The sequence below is a fragment of the Palaemon carinicauda genome, chromosome 20, assembly GCF_036898095.1.
Source record: "Palaemon carinicauda isolate YSFRI2023 chromosome 20, ASM3689809v2, whole genome shotgun sequence".
Classification (NCBI taxonomy): domain Eukaryota; kingdom Metazoa; phylum Arthropoda; class Malacostraca; order Decapoda; family Palaemonidae; genus Palaemon; species Palaemon carinicauda.
The window spans coordinates 26460716-26485228 of record NC_090744.1 but is presented as its reverse complement, the minus strand read 5'-3'; the positions used below and the strand labels follow the sequence as shown (position 1 = coordinate 26485228).

Here is a 24513-nt window from a genome sequence, read left to right as displayed (position 1 = left end):
AGTTTCTGTATCCTCGACCAGTACCTCTGTAGCTCAAATAGCTGATTTTCTCTTATACCTGAGAAAAGGACGATCCCTTTCAGCTCCCACTATCAAGGGCTACAGAAGCATGTTGGCATCGGTCTTCCGGCATAAAGGCTTGGATCTTTCCAACATAAAGATCTGCAAGACCTCCTTAAGTCTTTTGAGACCACCAAGGAGCGTCGTTTGGCTACCCCTGGATGGAATTTAGACGTGGTACTAAGATTCCTCATGTCAGACAGGTTGGAGCCGTTACAATCAGCCTCCCTGAAAGATCTCACTCTTAAGACTCTTTTCCTGGTATGCTTAGCCTCGGCTAAAAGAGTCGGTGAGATTCATGCCTTCAGCAAGAACATCGGATTTTCGTCGGAAAAAGCCACTTGTTCGCTGCAACTTGGTTTTCTAACCAAAAATGAGCTGCCTTCTCGGCCTTGGCCTAAATCTTTCGATATTCCCAGCTTATCGGAGATCGTAGGCAATGAACTAGAAAGAGTCTTATGCCCTGTTAGAGCTCTTAAGTTCTATTTAAAGCGTACTAAACCTTTACGAGGCCAATCTGAAGCTTTATGGTGTTCAGTTAAGAAACCATCCTTGCCTATGTCAAAGAATGCTTGGTCAGACTTTATCAGATTGTTAATACGAGAAGCTCATTCACATCTGAGTGAGGAAGACCGAACTTTGCTTAAGGTGAAGACGCACGAAGTTAGAGCTGTAGCAACTTCCGTGGCCTTTAAGCAAAATATATCTCTGCAAAGTATAATGAACGCAACCTATTGGAGAAGCAAGTCAGTGTTCGCGTCATTTTACTTGAAAGATGTCCAGTCTCTTTAGGAGAACTGCTACACACTTGGACCATTCGTTGCAGCGAGTGCAGTAGTGGGTGAGGGCTCAACCACTACAATTCCCTAATTCCATATCCTTTTAATCTGTCTCTTGAAATGTTGTTTTTTATGGGTTGTCCGGAAGGCTAAGAAGCCTTTCGCATCCTGGTTGATTTGGCGGGTGGTCAAAGTCATTTCTTGAGAGCGCCCAGATTAGGGGTTTGATGAGGTCCTGTTGTATGGGTTGCAGCCCTTGATACTTCAGCTCCTAGGGGTCTGTCAGCATCCTAAGAGGATCGCGAGGCTCCGTAAGGAAGACGTACTTATAAGGCAGAGTAATCGTCTAAGTCGACTTCCTTACCGGGTACCTATTTATTTTGTTTTTGTTATTTTGATAACTTCTAAAATGAAATAAAAACTCTTAGCTCATAAGATGTAAACATATTTAACTGGTCTCTACCCACCACCCTGGGTGTGAATCAGCTATATATTCACCGGCTAAGTTAAATATTTAAAAATGATATTTTAATTATAAAATAAATTTTTGAATATACTTAGCCGGTGAATATAAATTAAACGACCCTCCCTTCCTCCCCAATAGAGACGCAGTGGGATGAGGAGAAAATTGAGTCTTTGTTTACATGGAGTTTGGTATCTGGCCGACAGTTGGCGCTGGTGGGCACACCCGCAACCTGTATAGCGATCGCTGGCGAGTTTTTTTGTACAGTTTTTTGTCTGTCGAGCAACAGAGTTGCAGCTATATATTCACCGGGTAAGTATATTCAAAAATTTATTTTATAATTAAAATATCATTTTTCAGGATTTGGAAATGTTTGTAGTTGACTGACAACTCTACAATGTTAGGCCTGACAACCTAAACACGTTCAAGGGTATTGAATTTAGAGCCTTAAGTGGACTGCTCATTTAAGCATAAATGTGTATGTTAGTTAAATTGTAACACCGGAAGATTTGGATCTGTGATGCTTTTAACTTGTCCAAGGATGTAACATGATAGGAACCAGGTTTCCTGTATCATCTTTTTGAAACTATAAAAGCACAGTTTTAGTTTAAGTACAGTGCTAATGAAACCTTTAAACTTCCACTATGTGAAATTAGATAAATTTTAAGATGGAATGTTTTAGTTCACCAACTGAACCAAGGTCCTCCTTTCTAATTCAATTATAATAACTTTTTAATGGGGCCATTAAAGAAAATGAGAGATTTAAATATTTCATGATCTATGAGTGGATATGAATGTGTTGAGGTGGTTTGGCCATGTTGAGAGAATGGAAAATGGTTGTCTGCTAAAGAAGGTGATGAATGCAAGAGTTGATGGGAGAAGTACTAGAGGAAGGCCAAGGTTTGGGTGGATGGATGGATGGAGTGAAGGAAGCTCTGGGTGATAGGAGGATAGATGTGAGCGAGGCAAGAGAGCGTGCTAGAAATGGGAATGAATGGCAAGCGATTGTGACGCAGTTCCGGTAGGCCCTGCTGCTGCCTCCGATGCCTTAGATGACCGCGGAGGTAGCAGCAGTAGGGGATTCAGCATTATGAAGCTTCATCTGTGGTGGATAATGTGGGAGGGTGGGCTGTGACACCCTAGCAGTACCAGCTGAACTCGGTTGAGTCCCTTGTTAGGCTGGGAGGAACGTAGAGAGTAGAGGTCCCCTTTTTGTTTTTGTTTCTTTGTTGATGTCGGCTACCCCCCAAAATTGGGGGCAGTGCCATGGTATATGTATGTATGTATGACTCATTATTTTTTGTTCAATTATTCTATGTACTGTATTCTGGGGATATTTTTAGAATACAATGCTATACTGTATAGCATCATTCTTACAGGTTGATTCACATTTTTATTTAGATGAAAAAGATGAATATTAATATCAGTTTTTATTATAGTATTTAATTTACACTACAAATTATAATGCAATTCATCTATATAATGTTTGATGATAATTGGAATATTTTAGGTATGAATGAACATCATTGTCTTCTGTGTGGGAAAGTGTTTGGCTCGGAGTCTGCACTCAGTCGTCACAGTAGCACTCATGCACGCTCTGAAGGTCGTCACCAGTGTAAGGTGTGTTCTAGAAGGGTGGGAACTCGAGCTCATCTCACAGAACACATGTCTCGTGTCCATAAGGTAATGCACCGGTATTCATTAGTCTTTTTCTTTACTGATTTTAGTGCTTCTACTTCAAGAAATACTTGGTGCTTCAGAGAATATTTTTTTCAATGATAAAATTTTATGCTTTTTCTCAAGAACAGCCACCCGATGAGATATTACTGCTGAAGAGTTATGGGGTCATTTGACTGGCCAGACAGTACTGCATCGTATCCTTCTCTCTCTTTACGGTTTACTTTCCTTTTCCCTTCACATATACCGAATAGTTTGGCCTATTCTTTAGTCTCTCCTCTGTATTCATACACCTGACAACACTGAGATTACCAAATAATTCTTCAGCCCAAGGGGTTAACTACTGCACTATAATTGTTCAGTGGCTACTTTATTCTTGGTAAGGGTAGAAGAAACTTTTTAGCTAAAGTAAGCAGCTCTTCTAGGAGAAGGACATTCCAAAATCAACCATTGTTCTGTAGTCTTAGGTAGTGCCATAGCCTCTATACCATGGTCTTCCACTGTCTTGGGTTAGAGTTCTCTTGCTTGAGGGTGCACTTGGGCACACTATTCTAATTTATCTTCCTCTTGTTTTGTTAAAGTTTTTATAGTTTATATAGAAAATATTTATTTTAATGTTACTGTTCTTAGAGTATTTTATTTTTCCTCGTTTCCTTTTCTCGCTGGGCTAATTTCGCTGTTGAGGCCCCTGGGCTTATAGCATCCTGCTTTTCCAACTAGGGTTGTAACTTAGCAAGTAATAATAATAATAATAATATTGTATATGCAAATTGATACAAAATGTGTTTGATCTCCCAAAATATTGATAATCTTAACTTTCCAAGGCTATGAAACCTTCATAAAAAAAACTTGGGAAATCATTAAGTAGGAGTTAGGATGAAAGGGGTGTCGAGGTAGGAGGGTGCACTTTAGGATAGGGTTGGTTAACGAAGATTAGGATACAATGTGTATCTGTATTCTAATTTATTTTTACTGATTTTTTTAAAATATTTCAATTAGTTTGAGCCTAAATACATGGAAAGAACATTGACTAAGAATGAGTTGTGCTTAAAAGGAATGTAAGTAACAAAGTATATACTCTTGTCCTTATCTTACAATAACTTGCTGAGCTAGAGCTGGTTTTTCTGAACTAATGATTCTCTCTCTCTCTCTCTCTCTCTCTCTCTCTCTCTCTCTCTCTCTCTCTCTCTCTCTCTCTCTCTCTCTCTCTCTCTCTCTCTCTCTCTCTGCTAAATTGGGGTGATAACCATCTGTGTCTAGTAGGTTTCTGGGTCCTCTCTCTCATAGGTTCCTGTCTTTAAATGTTAAATTGGGGGTAATAAGAGACCGTGTCAAATAGGTTTCTCCGGGCATTCTAGTTTGTTGAGGACTAATGGTCTCTCTCTCTCTCTCTCTCTCTCTCTCTCTCTCTTTCTCTCTCTCTCTTTCTCTCTCTTTCTCTTTCTCTCTCTTTCTCTTTCTCTCTCTTTCTCTTTCTCTTTCTCTCTCTCTCTCCAGTTTTTCCTACTTGTACTAAAAATCTCCACAATATTATTACGTTCAAATTGTACCCAAAAAGTCTGTTTGTTGTACCAAGGTTGTAATTAATGCAATTTACAATTTGTTCTTTGAAATGCAATCAGTTAATCTTGTTACTTTCATACTCCTTTAATTGATGTTTAACTTGTGTATGTCATCAGTGTCAATGCGTTTTATTTTCAGATTCACAGTGACTCGAAGAAAATGCAATGCCCTATGTGTGATAGACGGTTTGTTTCCAGCTTTCATCTAAATTTGTAAGTATTGTATTATTAGATACATTATCAAATAATTTTTGTTATTGTTTTAATCTTTACTATTATTGCTACAGTTATTAATTGTTATGGTTGCTTGTTATTGTTTTTGTTATTGTTTCATACTAATCTGCAACCCTATTTGAAAAAGTAGAATATAGTTCGGTACTACGAGCACTAGGGCACACTCGATCTTATGGCCAGTTAATAATCATTGTTATGTAAGCCCTACTGTATAGATAAAGATCTATGCATTTGGGAGTAGTGCTGCACTAGAAAACCTGTAAATATCTCAAGATTCTTTAATGGGTGAAAATTCAACCATTAGTATTTTAGAAACGAAAGTCTCCAATGTGTAAGGTGGAAATGCTTGTTTTTTTTCATAGCTGCTGCATATGGGACCCCTTTGCCAAAGAAATGAAACCATGCTATTTTTTTTTTCGTCATGGTCATCCTTTTTTTGCTCTGTGAACTGCAGTGTTGAGGAAACTGAGGAAGATAATGGGAAAAGTCACATCATGTCCCCATCCAGTTTTAAGAATCAACAACTAGCTAGTCACTAATGATATAGATAGGAATGATAATTTAGTCGAACACTTATGGGTTTTGTAGATTATCATTCAGTTCAGTACAGCTCTCTCACAAGTATTGTCATAGAGAACAGAAACTTCTGGATTTTTAACATTTTACTAGGAATCCTACAACTTCCTATTTATTGAGAGTTAGATGAAACTCTTTCAATGTGTTGTGGTAGCTGAGGGTCATGATGACATTTTATATTCCAAGAAATACCAAGTTATTAATGAAGTATCATTGATAAAGATTTTTCATGATCAATTGCTGAACAGTATGGGAACCAAATTTTATTTTAGCCTTGTACAAGCCTTGAAAATATAAGCTTGTAGCATGCAGTTGTTGACCTAAATCCCTTGTATCTTGCCTGTGCAAAATAATGACTTATGGTTGCTAGAGAAGAATTGCCTATATTATCACCTATCTGTATGGCTTTAGCTGAATGCATTGAACCACTGATTAAAAATTTTAGTCATGCCTGAATCCTCCAAGTAACAACAAAGCACCATCATGTGAATCCCATGGACAAGTCCTATGAGTACCTATAAATGTATCTCAGTGGTGCCTGCACTGTGAACTAATCAATAATTATGATAATAGAAACTATCCTTATTTTTTCAGGCACTTGATTACCCACGGAGAGGTGAAACCTTTATATTCGTGCAAGGTTTGCAATCGCAACTACTTGCGCCCACGCAGCTTGCGACGCCACATGGCGACTCATGATGAGAAGTTTGTGTGTAAAACCTGTAATGAATCATTCCCCTCAGCGCGGCGTTTAGCACTCCATGTTCGAACTCACAATCCTGCATACAAATCAAAGTATGATTCAAGACACTTCATATGTTCCTAGATTAAATATTTTTTGTATACTTTTACAGTTTGAAAGAAATTTCACCAATGTGTATTTATACATAATGTATCTGCTTTTTATTTTTGTATTTTATTTGGTCTTGAAGATTTTTCTATATGAAAATAATTGTTTTATTTGCTCTTAAGACTTTTTTCCTTTTAAGGAAGAAGCAGGAATTGCTAATGCATGTTTTTATGGATCAACTCTACATTAAAAATTATATGAAATATCAGTTATTCAAAACTTCTTTTGGCAGAAGATGTAGGTTAGTTTATTTTTAGTTGATAAGACATTTTAGTTTTGGAGATTTTATGTAGATTCCCTTTATTGTTTTCAGAATTTTGAGATGATTCAATAAGGGAATCTTAATTGGATGAATCTTCCTCAATATTCATATGCTCTGTCCCTCGAGTTAAAGCTTGTGTGAACTCTAGTTTTCTTAGATATAACTAACTTGGGTAGTTTACGATGTTTCACACCACCGGTTGAGATACTACTGCCAGATAGTACTATATTAGATCCCCTTTTCTGGTTATGGCTCATTTTTACTTGGCCTCCTACACATACACTGAATAGTCTGACCTATTCTTTCCACATTTTCCTCGGTCTTCATGCACCTGACAACAATGAGATTGCCAAAAAATTCTTCTCTCAAGATTTTAACAACTGCACTGTAATAGTTCAGTGGCTACTTTTCTCTTGGTTAGGAGAGAAGAGACTCTCTACCTTTGGTAAACAGTACTTCTAGAAGGGCACTCCGAAATCAAACAGTCATTGTTTTCTAGTCTTGGGTAGTGCCATAGCCTCTGTACCATGGTCTTTCATCTTATTTCTCTCTTCCTCTGTTTTTTTTAATTTTTATAGTTTATATACAACAAGATTTATTTTAATATGGTTACTGTTCTTGAAGTATTTTGATTGTTCATTACTTTTCCTGTAGTTTATTAATTTCTTTGTTTCCTTTTCTCACTGGGCTATTTTTCCTTGTTGGAGCTCTTGGGCTTATAGCATCTTGCTTTTGTCACTATGGTTGTAGCTTAGCTAGTAATAATAATGATAATAATAATGTGAATCACTAGCATTTGTTGAGTATATCTTTAGCTTGCTTCTTGTCATCAGATGATGAACAATTGTTTTCCAGAGCAAAGACAATATGTGATTTGAGTATTAATCTTTGGATTATCCTAAGACAATTTCATTTTAGTGGCATCATTCTCTTATTAAATGTTATTTGATTTACTTTTCATCTTTATGATATCAATCCTCATTCATCGAGTGTAAAATTTAAATGTTGAGTCTGTGATTTGCAGAATGGATGCAAATGTCTTTTATTAAGTGTAAGGATAGGAGGCAGAAGTATAAAACCTGTAAAAGTGTCCGGTAGATCAAATTCTAGTGGCTTTCCAGATGATCGGGTATCAATCTGTATTATGTCTCCCTCTCATCCTCCTCTTACTCTTCACCCATTCTTGTTTCCTCTCCACATTTCTGGTCTCCTTTTACAGTTCCTCCCAGGTTTAAGTTAATATACAGTGGGAACATTTAATATGGTAAAGAAAATGGCAGGAGATGTAATTAGTTCCCATTATTCTGTTACTTGCAGTATTTTAGTTTTCTTGATATTGCTTCCGTAAGGTTGTGGTCCCTTACTAATGAGTGTATGCCAATGCCTGGTTCTTGGCATGCTATATACCCTGGAAGCTTATTATCAGCCGACTGATCTTGCTTCCTGTCTTCTATTTTGATGTTCAACCTCGTCCAACTTTTACCACATAGTGTAACTCAAGGATTTTACCCTTAATGCACTTAGTTGCTGAATGGATTCACATGCCAAAGCAAATTGTTGTTTAGTCCTATATATCCTATCCTCGCTTTACTGCCATTTTTCTATTGATGTCGAACTTGTTGTAGTTTCTCTACACTATGGTAAAAAAAAAAGGATGTTAGCTCCTTGGAGGAATCTAGTATCAGTTGACAGCTCAAGGTTTCTTAAACCTTGTAAGATGTTCTTCTCTGTAAAAGAATTTATAGAAATCTCTAAATCTTTTTTATTACCACAGGCCACAGCTACCACGTTGATATTCCATAGATATTCGACCATTACTTCTAACATTTTGGAGGCTTCCATTGGGTTATAAGGTTCACTTGTTGGACTCAATTTTTATCTTTTCTAACTGCTCATTGTCTACCATTGAAATAAGCCTTCTCATTTACTTTATGTTGCTGCAGCACAACTAAAAATGGCTTTCTGGAATTTCATGATATTAAGTCTCTTACCCCCATCTTTGAAGCTTGGTCCTTCTCTTAGGTTTGTGTTTGTGGTACGCTTATTCCTGCCACAGCTACTACTGCAGTGGTTACTCTTATGCCTTTCTAAATTACGATACTTGCAGTTCATGCCCTGGCTCTGCATCTTCTTTTGTGTCTCGTTTATAGGTGCAAGAGATTATGGAATCTCTTTACTCGCCCTTCAGAAGCTGAATTGTCCAGGGTTTTCCCTCTCCCTCTTGTTGCTTATTTGAGCATTGCTCCCACTGTTGGTCTCGTGCTGCTCCTTATACCACTCAGATTACAACTTGGTAAGCCCTTGGTTGGTTCTGCATATCCTGGTCCTTCAACTTCTACCTTCCTTTCTTCAGAAAAAAACTTCAAACAGTTTTTTGATGCTTCAAGGAGGTGTGATAATCCATCCTACCTAAAATCCAATCTTTCATGTGGCTGACTTGGAGGAACTTCTTAGCAAAGCTACCAATGCCAAGTTCATATTGCATTCCTCACCTTTGAAGTCTCATGGATAATTTCTACACCTCACGGGAGCTTTCATGTCTAGCTCTTTCTTTGGTAGACCAAATTTGCTTCCACCCACTTGTATACATATGGAAGGGAAGATAAAAATGGTGGTCTCTGGGAAGACTTCCTTATGCCTAAAAAAGATTGAAATGCTAGGTTCTGCCTTGGAGAGGATTATCGAGGCCTTTTCTTTTCGGATTCTTCTGGAGCTAATCTACACTCTTGCCACTGAAGAAAGGTCTTGAGATTCTTGAAACACTTAACAAGTCCCTCGACACCATGTTTGCTGGTAGCATCATTGAAGCTGTTTATACCATTTTAAACATACTAAAGTAATGAAGAGGAGAAAGGTAGTTTACTCTTATTCAGTCAAGTCAAGGAATATAACCTTGCTTTGAAATTTAATCTGCCTTCCCGTCATCTACCTGACAAAACCAGTCGGGGCATTAAAAGCCTACTTTGTGAGAACTTTACTTTATAAGAAAAGGCAAAGAACCTATGTTGCACTATTGTGAACCATTAAATTACCTAATCAAAAGTGTCATGTCCTTTCTTAAAAACCTTTTAATTAAGGTTCATAGTAATCTGGATGAGGCTTTACTACCTCGGCTATAGGTAAGAACACATTACAGAGGATTGGCTACTTTTCTCAATTTTCTGATGAACCTTTCCCGTCATAAAGTTGCAAGTCCAGGACAATGAAGGTACAATTCTGTATTGACGGTCTTCTGTTGATGGGATGTCTAAATAGTTTAGTTTGGTCAGTATGTCAAGTTCCTTAGTCACTCACTGTGGGGAACATAATCACTTGAACCTAAGCACTTTATTAACTGTCTTTTATCCTCCCTCAAAATTTTCTTGGCCTTGTTTTGGGGAATGCAGAGGTACAAGTATTTGTACATAAGAGACTGAAATTTGCAGTTATAGGTTTACTTTTATTTTTACAGTAAAGTTCTTGGGACTCGGACAGTTACCCATGCTGAAAACAATATCGGAGTCTTAGCCACTCTCAATGCGAAAAGTACTAAGTTTGCTAGTTACTCTACGCCATCTTTCTGTCACTCATTTTTTATATGATCTTTTCATTGCATTCCAGCCACAGTTCTTAGTTTTTCATAATCACACATTTTGAATTGCCCTCATGATATCAGTGTCCATGTTTCTTAACCGTCTTCAGAAGGATTCCTTTTGTCCCATTATTATGACAATTGAGCAGCATTTCAAACTTTACTTGTAACTAGGTTGTAGGATTTTAATTACAGATGTATTTTGAAATACAGTACTCTACTATATTTAATATTTCTGGAGATCGTAAGATATTCCGAATAGTCTCATTCTGGTGTGATTGCTCTTTACACCAGTTACATTCATAAATTATTTGATCTATCACTTATAAAGTAAGCTGCATGAAAAAGATACAATACTCTCTATTTGATGATACAGTATATAGTTAATAAGTTAAAATGAGGAGATAATTTTGATTGATATACTATACTGTATTTGTATATGATGTTGAGTTACTTCAGTCAAAAGAAAAAGAAAGCATAAGTTTTATGCAAGCAGTTTGCATAGCTAGAACAAAAATTTTTTTAAATTTCCTTTTGTAGATTCTCAAGTTCCATCTAGTTCTTTATGGTGGACCTTTCTATAGTAGTGGTGCAGTATACCTAGGTTCAAAGTTAGGGTCTCCCATTATGAAAGAAAATACTCAAGCGGAAATTTATTTCAGGGTACAGTGTCCAAAGTGTCCATTGGCATTTCCATATAAAAGCCAGTTAGAAGTCCACTTACGAACGCACACAGGCGAAAAACCCTATGTATGTGAAACGTGCGGAAAGTCCTTCAAGCGTCTTCAGGTAAGGCAAGGAAATTATTTTGTCGCTGAATTGATTAAACTAATAAAAACTTTCAAAACTGCTTTGATAACCAGGTTTTTTTTTTAATAATAATCTTATAAGTTTTGAATTTGCTAGGATTAGAGGTTTTAATATTTTCCTTATTGTTCAAGTTTTTTAAAAGTTCAATACCATACTTGTTATTATTAATAAGAAGAATCAAGCTTGGTATCTGTTTTGCTGTTGCTATACATACATTACTTGGATTGAGAGCTATGGACTATTTTTATCCTCATGTTGTTGCCATGTATGTATATATATATGGTTTGTTTTGGTGTGAAATAGAAATGCATCTTAAATGTTTGAAACCCTGTTTCAGTGTACTTTAGTTGTTGATGAGAGTAGATGTTCTCTTGTTTCACCTTGATCATCTTGTTTGCATGTAGTTGTTTTACAGCTGACTGTACATATATACTATAACCTAGGTCAAGAACTTTGTGCTATACCCTGGCCTCTCACGCACTTTGATTTTTGTTGACTTGAGGGTACTTCAAGTACACTTGCTATAAGTAAGTTACTTAAGATTGGCGTAATATAGAACAAAATGGGTTGTATAGATTACCAGAAATAGGCTGTTATACTTTCTGAACTCAATGTACAGTACTGTTATTTTCCTTCTGTCACATGATTTTTTTCCATTTTGGGATGCTATTTTGCATTGGGATGTGTGATGTCGCCGTGGTTGTTTAACTTGTATGTTGATGGAGTGGTGAGAGAGGTGAATGCTCGAGTGCTTGGACGAGGATTAAAACTGGTAGGCGAGAATGATCATGAATGGGAGGTAAATCAGTTGTTGTTTGCGGATGATACTGTACTGGTAGCAGACACAGAAGAGAAGCTTGACCGACTAGTGACAGAATTTGGAAGGGTGTGAGAGAGAAGGAAGTTGAGAGTTAATGTGGGTAAGAGTAAGGTTATGAGATGTGCGAGAAGGGAAGGTGGTGCAAGGTTGAATGTCATGTTGAATGGAGAGTTACTTGAGGAGGTGGATCAGTTTAAGTACTTAGGGTCTGTTGTTGCAGCAAATGGTGGAGTGGAAGCAGATGTACGTCAGAGAGTGAATGAAGGTTGCAAAGTGTTGGGGGTAGTTAAGGGAGTAGTAAAAAATAGAGGGTTGGGCATGAATGTAAAGAGAGTTCTATATGAGAAAGTGATTGTACCAACTGTGATGTATGGATCGGAGTTGTGGGGAATGAAAGTGATGGAGAGACAGAAATTGAATGTGTTTGAGATGAAGTGTCTGAGGAGTATGGCTGGTGTATCTCGAGTAGATAGGGTTAGGAACGAAGTGGTGAGGGTGAGAACGGGTGTACGAAATGAGTTAGCGGCTAGAGTGGATATGAATGTGTTGAGGTGGTTTGGCCATGTTGAGAGAATGGAAAATGGCTGTCTGCTAAAGAAGGTGATGAATGCAAGAGTTGATGGGAGAAGTACAAGAGGAAGGCCAAGGTTTGGGTGGATGGATGGTATGAAGAAAGCTCTGGGTGATAGGAGGATAGATGTGAGAGAGGCAAGAGAGCGTGCTAGAAATAGGAATGAATGGCGAGCGATTGTGACGCAGTTCCTGTAGGCCCTGCTGCTTCCTCCGGTGCCTTAGATGACCGCGGAGGTAGCAGCAGTAGGGGACTCAGCAGTATGAAGCTTCATCTGTGGTGGAAATGTGGGAGGTTGGGCTGTGGCACCCTAGCAGTACCAGCTGAACTCGGCTGAGTCCCTGGTTAGGCTGGGAGAACGTAGAGAGTAGAGGTCCCCTTTTTTTGTTTTGTTTCTTGTTGTTGTCGGCTACCCCCCAAAAATTGGGGGAAGTGCCTTGGTATATGTATGTATGTATGTATTTTGCATTGCATTATAGATGAGGTCATTTATGATGCCCTGTATACTTCAGGTGTATTCGTAGACCTATTTGATGTGGTCTTGTAAATTTTGTTTTAGACTTAATTTTATAATACAGTATGTTGTATGTTCTTGTCATATTCATTTTTTTTTGTCAATTTTTAGTAAGCAGTTTTCTTATTTCTTTGAATGATGCCTATGAATTTTATTTTGTAGTACTAGAATAAAACACATTCCTCTACCACAGATTTCAATACAAATGAATTTTAATGATTGTGATGCTGTAATAAATGTAGGTATGGCATTTAATCTGATGCCACTTATAATAATAATGATAATAATTATACAGTTGTACCTCAGCTTACAAGTACTGTATTGTAACTTTAAATAGAAGCAGATTGGGATAAAAGCATTCAAACTCAAATTGGGGCAAGACCATTACATTGGTCTCCCAGCAAAATAAAAGAAAAGCTCCATAAGGGAATTTTTTATGAAGTACTAAAAGCAATCACGCGGTGCCTACAATGTTAACATTATTTTTACATCATTTTGTTTTGCCTTAGCTCTCATTCCTTGCTCTGACCTTAACTCTTCCACTTTGCAAACAGCATTCACACCAGCATCATCTATAGTACAGTATCGTGTGAGCATCTTCTGACCTGTTCCTTGTAGAGATGTACTGTAACTGTGTGTTCTTGATCGAATTGCGATCACTATTGTCTATAGTTAAGTTAACTGTACAGTAGTATTACACAGTAGTATTATACCCTTGCCTTATTTTTTTCTTTGAACAGCTATATCTCTGGAATAGTTTTTGATAATCTTTTTTCTTCTATTTTATCAAAATATTTTGCATGCATATACAGGTACTGTACATTGATTATTTTAATCGGTATATTACTTTTCTCACATTTGCTACACTCCATTCTAATAGATGTTCAACAATTTTATAGGCTTTTGGCTTTTCATACAAGTGTGTATGTGTTGGATATTTGTACAATTGTAATCTTATCCTCTCATAATTATTTATTGGGAAGTGTAATGGTACTGTATTGTATACCACAATTTTTTATTTTTTTTACTGTTAACAGAATGTTGGTCTTAGTTATAAGAAAGGCATTTGGAATTTTAAAGTAATTTTTTCAGCGTTCATCAAAAGCACATTTACTTTGGCATTTTCCTTTATGGAGTTAGACTTGAAATGGGTTTTCTCCAATTTTTTTTTTTTTTTGTGTGTGTGTGTTTTACCTCAAGTTAAATTTCATTACTTTTATCAAAACTATTTTTATATATATATTTTTTTTAATGAAAGTACAATACAATTCAGTATATATGGTGCTATGATACTTGGTAATCAGTCTAGTTTTCCAAGTGCATAGTATTTTATTAGCTACCTTTGTCACTTTTTCTGTTAACTAGTTTTATGCTTTATAACTTAGTAATTAATTACCATTTCTTGTTTTCTAGCATTGTACAGTTCACCTCAGAGTGATGCATGGTAATGAGAAACAGCCTTGCAAAGAGTGTGGGAAACCATTTAGTGACAAGGCTAACTTGCTCCGTCATCGTCTGAAAGTCCACTATCATCTTAACAGATGGGTAAGAAGCTTTGTTGTTGAATGCTTTCATATCTTGATGTTTTTGAAGTTATTACGACATCACGCATCCCTGTCTCAGCCCCACTCTCACCGGAAACCAATCGCTCACTTCATTTCCTATCTTAACACATGCTTTACTACCTTTGTAGAAACTTTTCACTGCTTGCAACAACCTTCCACCAACTCTATATAACCTCATCACATTCCACATTGCTTCCCTATCAACTCTATCATACACTTTCTCCAGATCCATAAACACAACATACAACTCCTTACCTTTTGCTAAATATTTCTCGCATATCTGCCAAACTGTAAAAATCTGATTCATACAACCCCTGCCTCTTCTAAAACCACCCTGTACTTCTAAGATTGCATTCTCTGTTTTATCCTTAATCCTATGAATCAGTACTCTACCATACACTTTTCCCACCACACTCAACAAACTAATACCCCTTGAATTACAACACTCATGCACATCTCCCTTACTCTTATGTAGTGGTATAATACACACACAAACCCAGTCTACTGGTACCATTGACAACGCATAACATATATTAAACAATCTCGCCAACCATTCAAGTACAGTCACACCCCCCTTCCTTCAACATCTCGGCTCTCACACCATCCATACCAGATGCTTTTCCTACTCTCGTTTCATCTAGTGCTCTCCTCACTTCCTCTCTTGTAATCTCTCTCTCATTCTCATCTCCCATCACTGGCACCTCAACACCTGCAACAGCAATTATATCTGCCTCCCTATTATCCTCAACATTCAGTAAACTTCCAAAATATTCCGCCCACCTTTTCCTTGCCTCCTCTCCTTTTAACAACCTTCCATTTCCATTTTTCACTGTCTCTTCAATTCTTGAACCAGCCTTCCGTACTCTCTTTACTTTTTTCCAAAACTTCTTCTTATTCTCTTCATATGAATGACCCAATCCCTGACCCCCACCTCAGGTCACCTGCCCTCTTTGCCTCACTTACCTTGCGCTTTACTTTCACATTTTTCTCTCTATATCTTTCATACTTCTCTACATTATTACTCTGCAGCCATTCTTCAAAAGCCCTCTTTTTCTCTTCCTCTTTTTCTCTTCCAGTTTTACCTTCACTCCTTCATTCCACCATTCACTGCCCTTCCTCATGCTGCCTCCAACAAACTTCCTGCCAAACACATCACTTGCAATCCCAAAAAAAATTTTCTTTTACTAACTTCTACTCCTCCCCTAAATTACCCGTTTCTCTTACTTTCACTTCATCATATGCCATTTTTAACCTTTCTTGATATTTACTTTTTACCCCTGGTTTTATTAACTCTTCAACCCTCGCTAGCTCCCTTTTACATCCACCTACTCTATTCCCCTACTCTTTTGCTACAACTAATTTTCCTTCCACCAAAAAATGATCAGACATAACGTTAGCCATACCCCTAAACGTGCATATCTTTCAATCTAGTAAACATTCTTTTAGTTATCAACACACAATCCATTAACGTCCTTTCTATCACTCTTCCATTTGCCACTCTTACCCATGTATTCTTTTTTTTATCTTTCTTTTTGAAAAAGCTAGAGCTTACCACCATCTCTTGCTCAACACACATATCTACCAGTCTCTCACCACTCTCATTTTCACCTGGTACGCCATACTTCCCAATGACACCTTCTACCTTTCCAGCGCCCACTCTAGTATGACAACTACATAATTCCTTCTACCCACACCTAGTTAATTCATTCCAGAACTCATTCCGCTCTTCTTCACTTTTCTCACAATCTGGCCCATACGCACTGACAAAAGCCCAACATTCCCTACCCAACCTAACCCTTACCCACATTAATCTAGATGATATCCTTCCATTCCACTACTTTACCTGTCATCCATTCACTCAGCAATAAAGCCACATCTTCTCTTGCTCTTCCCCTTCCAATCCCAGACACTCTACCAGACATTTCACCAAACATCACTTCACCTTTCCCTTTTATCTTTGTCTCACACAAAGCCAATATATCCATTCTTCTATACCTAAACATACTTCCAATCTCACATCTTTTACTCTCTGTCGTACTACATCCACGCACATTCAAACACCCCAAAACTAGAGTGCGGGGAGCAGTCACTCTCCCCCCAGCTCCACTTCTTTGATGTCTCACAGGATTATAATATAGGAGAGGGGGTTCCCAGCCCCCTCGTCCAGTCCCTTTTAGTCGCCTCTTACGACACGCAGGGATACGTTGGCACTATTCTAATTGTTTTTATGCCCCCACAGCCACAAATATTGTATTTGTCAGTTAAATGCAGTAAGAACAAGACTGATTTTTATATAGCAATATAGTAACTTTGGTTTATATATTTTGATTTTTTTTAAAATTTGCATTTAGTATTTTATGCAAAGTAATTGCATTAGTTACTGAATATCTATATTTTATTGTTTAGTACTGTACAATCTTTGCAGTTTATGTATTTTGAACTTCTAATATTTTATGAAAAGTAATTTCTTTCGTTAGGTCTTTATTTTACCATTTAGCTCAAGTTTTGCAATAACTATTTTCTCTTGCTAGGTTTGTGGTGTCTGTGCTCAGAGTTTTGCTTATTCAGAAGATCTCCGCCGTCACCTGAAGAAAATACATAACCTTGTTTTTGAACGTCTAGTCAGTTCAAATAAGAAGTGCATGAGTGAGGTAATTCATTTTATTTTGTTCATAATTAAGAATTTTTTCATTACTGTATATGTACTGTCAGCATTTGTAATTGGTGTATTTTTCTTATAGATTTTTTATACAAATCTGGTATTGTGTGGAAAGATATTAATTGATTTTTTCATCATTGTTATATAAGGCCTATATTACTCTATGTAGCAGAAACAGGTTGCTGATAAGAAAAATAGTGTTTTGTATATTTGAGAATGATACAGTGGAATTTCGCATATTTTTGGACGAATACATGTATTTACTGTGTCCATTATTTTGCACTCTGTAGACAGTACTAAAGGTTCCTCATAATCTCCTAGGTCTTGTGTCCATTGCTTTATGTATATCTATTACTTATACAGTAATACATTTCATTGCTTTCCTTTTGTTTCCTAGTGCATGACTGTGTAGATTGTTTAGTTATAGTTTGCTCCAATTCCTAGTTTTAATTAAAAAAAGACACCTTGTGAATACATAGTGTATCAATGGGACTAGTTTATTCAGTTGCCTACCAGGAATAATAAATATTTTGAGGTTGAAAGGCCACTCATGAATAACAGAGGCTAGAGACAGTGACATTGCCCTATCAAGCATAACAGTGCCCTAGAGGTTGACCATATATACATATGATCAGTGCCCAAGCCCCCTCTCTACCTAAGATAGGACTAAGGAGGGCCAGGCAATGGGTGCTGATGACTCGGCAGATAGACCTATAGGCTCCCCCAACTCTCCATCCTTAATTCACAAGGATGGTGAGGTTGTAGCAACCAAAGGAACTCGACGAGTTTGAGCGGGACTCGAACCCCAGTCTGGCATTCACCTGTCAGGGTCATTACCACATTGACCACCACAATCTCTGCTTTTGTTCGAATGAAGTGTGTGAAACTTGCTCATCATCATCTTCATTGCCGTTTTTATGCCAGTTTTTCCTTACTGTTGACATCCATTCCATACCTCTTCCTTGCCTGGTGCTGTTCAACGTCTTCACTTACATCTTATGGTACAACAGCAGGGTTTTCCCCAGTGACACCACAGCACTGAATGACTAACCTTGCCCCATTGCTTTGTCACATGGCCCAATTAATAAATCTAATACATTTTACTCTTGAGGCTTGACCTCTTTATACAGTATGTAAATTCTCATATAGTCTAGCTCTTAATCTTTTCCTCTCTGTGAGAGTTGTGGGTAAACCATCTTTTCAAAGATAAAATCTAATACGGTTTCCCAACTTTAAATGATGATGTCTAGCTTTGTTTCTCAACATTTTTTCACTGCATAATCTGTAGGGCTGGCATGTTCCAGTACAGTTTCTCACTTGTAGTTACTCCCTGCTGACTTCTATTCACCCATCACATCCCCTGCATTGGGTTTATGCTATTAGTGTATCCCGAGGGGTTTTGTGTAGACTTTACTTAAAAGTCTTAGCAGCATTCTTGCAGCCCCTAGTTGCCCTTACTTTTTAGCCTTCTACCATACGTCTATTCCCGGTTCCTTTCTCCCATCTATCTGTCCAACCTCTTGACTTTACCTTTATACTGTAATTTTGGGGTGTTCTAGTTGCACTTGGGGCTGAATGGCAGCCCAGTGCCACAGCTAATGACCCAAATGCATAAATCCAGATCCTCTCGCATCTCCAAAATAAAAGAGTAATCTTGTGTTTGAATGGAAACTCAATTTCACTTTCTCCCATATCACAAAATTGTTTTTGTTCCTGTTTCCTTATACTTCATGTTCCTATATACAAAGCATACATTATGTCTAACCCTCTCTTACCAGTATTCCAACATCCACTGTGGCCACCTTAACTGAGCTTCATTTTTCAGGAGGGATTTGGATCCCACTTGAGTATTCAATCCATCTCAGGGGTATGATGCAGGGAAGAAATGCACTTGCCTTTTCAACCTACCGAGAATGCTTGTACCATTGCTATTTTGTAACCTTTCCAAATGGATTTAGTAGAGCATTTGGTACGGCTGATGAATGACAATGCCTTGGTTCAAGATTTATGTCTAAAAATAGTCCATTTCACAGATAATTAACAGGCAGGTGTACACTTGAGAAGTTGATAACACAGTAGAAATGTATACTAGGTTTATCCAAGCAGGAGGATTGTTCAAGCAGACACATTCAGTCGATAGTGACCCTGGTTAGGGGTCAAATGTGATCCCTATATCTTTGCGTGACATAAAGGTTCCTTATTCTTTGAGTTACATCATTGCTGAACCTGCCTCCATTCAGTTGAACAAGAAACTTCCAGTATTCTACTCTCCAATCTCAGACAATCTGTTGCATATGAGGTCACCTTTCAACATCCATCGTCATTATTGTTTAGATACTTACAACACCTTTGCTCCCATTTTCCCCGTACTGTATTGTCAATTATTCAAGAGTTGGTCGACACCATAAAAGCTCGGAGTGACCATGATGGCTTCCAAGCGGTCACATGCCTAATGGTATCCGGATCAGCTGTTTGTCTAGGAAGGCGCACAGGACGTTAATCCACTACGCACCAGCATCGATAATGCTGCGACTATTTAATGCGTTGCCAGCTCATCTAAGAAACATATCAAGAGTGAGCGTAGATGTGTTTAAGATTAAGCTAAAAAAATACCTAAGATGCATCCCAGACCATCTAAGACTGGAAGATACAAAATACACCGGAAGATGCATTAGCAACTCTGGTGGATATAAGAGGTGCCTCACACTGAGGTACCTGGGGGAACCCAAACATAGAATAAGGTAAGGTAAGGCTTTGTAGAGAAGGCTACCACTCAGCTCAAAGTTTTCAACTAGGGCTTAGACCTGCGCTCTTCGAGAAACTTAACAAGACTCTTGAGGACCAGGGAACAATCTTGATCTCCTAGGAAGTTCTCATGTTTTTAAGTGGATCAGCTCAAGCTCTTGCGATGGGTGGTAGATGAGGCATCGACCTTTGCAAATGTCTTGTACTAGCCTAGTCCCAGCTAAATGAATAGGAAAACTGTATAACTTTTCCTGTATCTTAAGTTATTTGGAAGGAAAGATCTCCATCACGTTGATTTAGGCGATCGTAGCCAGGACCTAGAACCCAGGCATTCACAACCTTGAGTCCTTATTCTTTTCTTCCTTATAAGAAGCCACTAGTAAGGACCAGAAGGACCTGTCATCTTATCCTGGGAAGACACGAGATTCTTCCTACAGCAATGGAAGTCCTAAGAAGGAGATCCTGAAATTCTGTTTCTTTTTAGCTTCATGGAACAATTGGACATGGCTCTCTTGCAAGTAAAAAGGGGAAAAGGACAATCTCCGGTTTGAGAGTGCGAAGTTAAACATATCAGATGTATCCCAGCTCTCGGGAAGAACCTGCCGATGGTACAACTCGTGAAGACAGAACTCTGTTAATGACAGGCAAACTTCTCTGCCCATTACCTACGGGAGCATGTTCACAGGTCCCTAGATACTTAATGAATCTTGTAGCAAACCTAGCTCCTATGTAACTCTAAAATGAGAGGGAAGATCGACTGGCCTTTTTTACCTCTTCTTTCTTTCCTTTCCTTAGGGCACAGCAGTCTTGCAATTATTGGCTAACTAAGACTCTACCTATAAGTAAGCTACATGATCCAGCAAAATTTTCTTTACAAAAAGTTTTGTTTAGAATTATCTCTCCCATCCTCCCAAATGAGGAGGATGATGGCCAATTATATGCAAACCTATTCTTATTGAGGATACATTTAGACAACATATCCTCCACACAGATATAGGTTCTTCCATGAACATAGACCAGTCCTTGGTAGCGACCCACCCCAACACCTGCCGCGTCTTCATTGCCATATTAAGATATTGACTGGCATCATTACATTTGTTCCTGTGCAGGACTAAAAGTGTTTTTAAATTTCCTGGGAAAGTAAACCACCCAGTTTGGTTATAGGGACTTCATCCCTCCTAAGGGTAAGTCTACTGTTAAAGGCTGGAGGTTTGTATTTGTGTAGAAACGAATCACAAATTTTCAAAGTAATTTGTATTTTTCCTACCTATACAAAACTTAGTCCTTTAAGATACACTTTCTTCCTCACCTGCCCCACAAGTCTGAGGTTTAAGGGCAAAGTAGGAGCTCAGCAGTAAACCTTGGTATCAGGTGGTAAGTGCCACTGCCATGTTATAATGTTAACAGCTTTATCCAACTTTGCTGAAAGACTGCTACTATTAAAGGACTCAGGTTTATATAGTTAGGAAAAATACAGATTATGTATAAATAGTGGTTTTCATAAATATTTTTTTGTGAATGAAATTATTTAAAGTAAATTCTCTTATTGGATTGCTATTAAGCATAGTAATATTTCTTGATTTCAATATTTAGAATAAGATAAGATTAATAACAAGTTTTTAAATTTGTATCAATTTTTCAGGTCTATGTCATCCCTGAACTTGGAACTCGGGAAATTAGTGCGAATACACGTGCAGCAATTGAGTGTATATGTGAAATGGAAAAACAAAAGGTTAAACAAATATTCAATGGTGGAGTCCCAGACCTAACAAAGCCATTACAGAAACCTGAACTACGTGATGGTGATAGGAATGACGATCCTGATGACCCAGTACTTCAGCAAGGAGACACTGTTGCAACGGGAGGTCTCTGTATTCCCACTACCACTGTTGGATTACCAGCTATAATTGGAAATGGACAATTAGCAGCTAGTGGACAGAGCAGTGTGAATCTCCAAGCATGTTATGGAGTGGGCGAAATGCCTGGACTGATGCCATTACCCGTCACAGGAGTAAAATGTACAGAGTGTGGCGTTGATGTTGTTACTCCTCAGCAGTGTGGACTTTGTGGAGTCCTTCTTTGTACTCAAACACATCTGGATAGTCACACGGCCTCTGTTCATCAGGTTTTATTCCAGTGTTCTGTGTGTGGGCAACATTACAATAGTCAGAGTGAATGTATTACTCATGTAACAAACTGCCATTCGTCTCATTTATTAACAGTTCAAGGTACAACTGCAACCTACCTTCCTGCAGGTCAAGCCCAGCCATTGCAAAATAATGGAGGATTTGTTCAAACTCAGTTATGTTTACCATTTTCAAATTCACAGTCCAATAGTCAGTGTATTCTTCAAGTAGGGAGCTGTCCACCTCAGTTACCAGTTCTTGTTGCCCCAGCTGGAACAGCTGTAGGATCCCAGCAGTTAAATGCGCCCAACTGTGTTCTTCCATACACCAATTTTGTGAATGGTTGGTCCCAAACAACAGCTTTAGGACCTCCCTGTGGCATTGGAAAACAGGCTGTATATGCAATGACAAATATTTTTTCCGATCAACAGTCTCCTCCTGACATTCAGTGTGCTATTTCTCGTCTAAACAAAAAGGAACCTGAGACAGGAACTCAGGTTTGCACAATTACTTTGCCACCAGAGAATTCAGAAAGTTTAAGTACTTCTGAAGATCTATTTTCTTCAAAGCCTTGCTCCAATGTGCTTCCTACTATTCTACCTCGCACAAGTAGCTCGGGTAAAGTGCCACAGCTCCTAGTTGGGGATTCAGAGTTGAGTGAACATCAGGATGAAAATGCTCAACTGCTGTTAGTTGATTCTGGAACTAACCATTCTGTTGATGAAGTTTCACATTCTTCAGTTTCACGTGAAAGTGTTTCGGTAAGCATAAAGATTAAATTAGAAATGCATTACAAAATAGGGCTCATTTCAAGCTAGTTCATAATGCAAATTCAAGTTTAATAGGTTTGCATAATTTTTTTCTGAAAATATTAATTCATTATTGTTATTATTTTGTTATCTTTTTTAATTTCTTTTATAGGGCTTGACATTTTATTGATGTAGACTTGCAAGCTTTTATGTATTTTTATTTTTAAATTTATTGCATCTGTTGGCAAAGTTAGAAATTTATGCATAAACCCATTTCAGTTTGCCCTTTGTCTCACAATCTGTTGAATATTTATTGTTGAATTTTAATGGAATGATGTGGATTGGGCTTTGGGCCAGGGTTTTGACCATGGTGTATATTACTGTCAGAAAAAGTATAAATTAGACGAATTGAATTAAACTCTTAAATAGAGCATTTCATGAACACATAAGCAGACTATGATTATTATCTTCAGATATTTATTGATTATTAAAATAAGTTTACTATCTTTTTTTTTTTTTTTTTTTTTTTCTCTCTCTTTCTCCAAACCTAATTTAACAGGATTGCTATGCATTTTACTTGAAAATGATATCGAGCAGTACTGCTTTTTGTTTTCTGTTAAGTACATGAAAAAAAATGTATATGTATGTGTATCTGTGTGTGTGTATTTTACATACACAGTATACCTGGAAATTTTTTGGTAATGAAATGCTAGTTAAATTTAAATCGTTGTTCTTTGCAGCAGGACAATTTGAGTCGCCACCACACAAGTACCTCTGTTGCCAGTGTTCTGTTAACTCTTGCTGAAACACCTCAGGAGGACCAAACATCAATGCTTGTGCCAGGCAGTGCTCTGAGGATACCCGATAGTCAGGTTGATAAAGTTCTGTCTCCCTCAAATGTTCCAGATGCATCAATAGATAAAATTGAAAAAGGTAAACTAAGGTTTTTAATAAAGAATTACATTAAAATTGTTTGGTAATACATTCCATTTGAAAGAATTATAGAGTATATAGAAAAGATTGCATATTGAGCCTAAAGTAGCTTATTCAGTCCTCTAATGTATTATTTATTTTTATCAATATTTCTAAAATAATTTCAACAACAGTATGCACAAGTAATATTTTGTAGGGATTGGGAAGTAAAATGTTGGGTAATTTTCTATAGTAATTAGAAGCAGATGATATAGTATTTTTTTTATGTTTCAGATTCTACAATTACGGCAGGAAATGCATCCTTCTTTCAGACTATTGGTATACCAGAACAGCCCAAGGATGATCTCGTCCACAACCCTTCCTTCGCTCTTTCACAGGTGAGAGCTCAACATATATAAAATTCTGTCTTCTTTCACTTTGAACATTTGTCCCTTAGGGGTTGGTGTCATTGGTGTGCTGTAGATATTACTAAAGGGTCTTTACTGCATCCTTTCAGCCCCATGCCGGCGTCAATGACCCTAGATGTCAGGATGCCTGAGAACCTTAAATCAATCAAATCAATCAGCCCCATGCTACACTTGCTTTTTACCCCTCAACCCTACCTTTGTTCCTGCTTCCTTTCTGCCCGCTTTGTATTCAATCTCTTCATAGTGCAATTGCTGTGTCTTCACCCAGGTGCATCTTGGCTTTGAATGTATTCACCATCTGTCATTGCTGGGCCAAATGACCCAGTAATCATAATTCCCTTACTTCATGCTTTTCAAGTAAAATACTTCATTTGATTCTAGCTGTAATGCATAAGAAAACTATGCATGTATCATTTAAATTTTGAGGCTTCAGTCGGCCAAACACAAAGGATTCATATAAGCACTTATTTTAGTGAGCTTTATTTTATTATCAGAAATATTATCTGATAAGTACAGTCATTTCTGGTTTTATAAGTTTACTGAAACTTTTCATACATTTAACCAGAATGGTGTATTTGTT

At 37.6% G+C, this 24513-nt stretch overlaps 1 protein-coding gene across 3 annotated transcripts in view; it reads left to right on the top strand.

The window, feature by feature from the left end:
* The window catches only part of LOC137660223 (zinc finger protein 729-like), a 60867-nt gene that overhangs the window by 24233 nt on the left and 12121 nt on the right, over window positions 1–24513 (top strand). For all 3 annotated transcript variants that reach the window (XM_068394944.1, XM_068394942.1, XM_068394943.1), the window contains exons 6-14: window positions 2813–2985; window positions 4681–4754; window positions 5946–6146; window positions 10697–10823; window positions 14163–14294; window positions 16846–16965; window positions 21361–22605; window positions 23334–23526; window positions 23800–23903. In XM_068394944.1, the coding sequence (XP_068251045.1) occupies window positions 2813–2985; window positions 4681–4754; window positions 5946–6146; window positions 10697–10823; window positions 14163–14294; window positions 16846–16965; window positions 21361–22605; window positions 23334–23526; window positions 23800–23903 (2369 nt within the window). The remainder of the gene's footprint in view (window positions 1–2812; window positions 2986–4680; window positions 4755–5945; window positions 6147–10696; window positions 10824–14162; window positions 14295–16845; window positions 16966–21360; window positions 22606–23333; window positions 23527–23799; window positions 23904–24513) is intronic.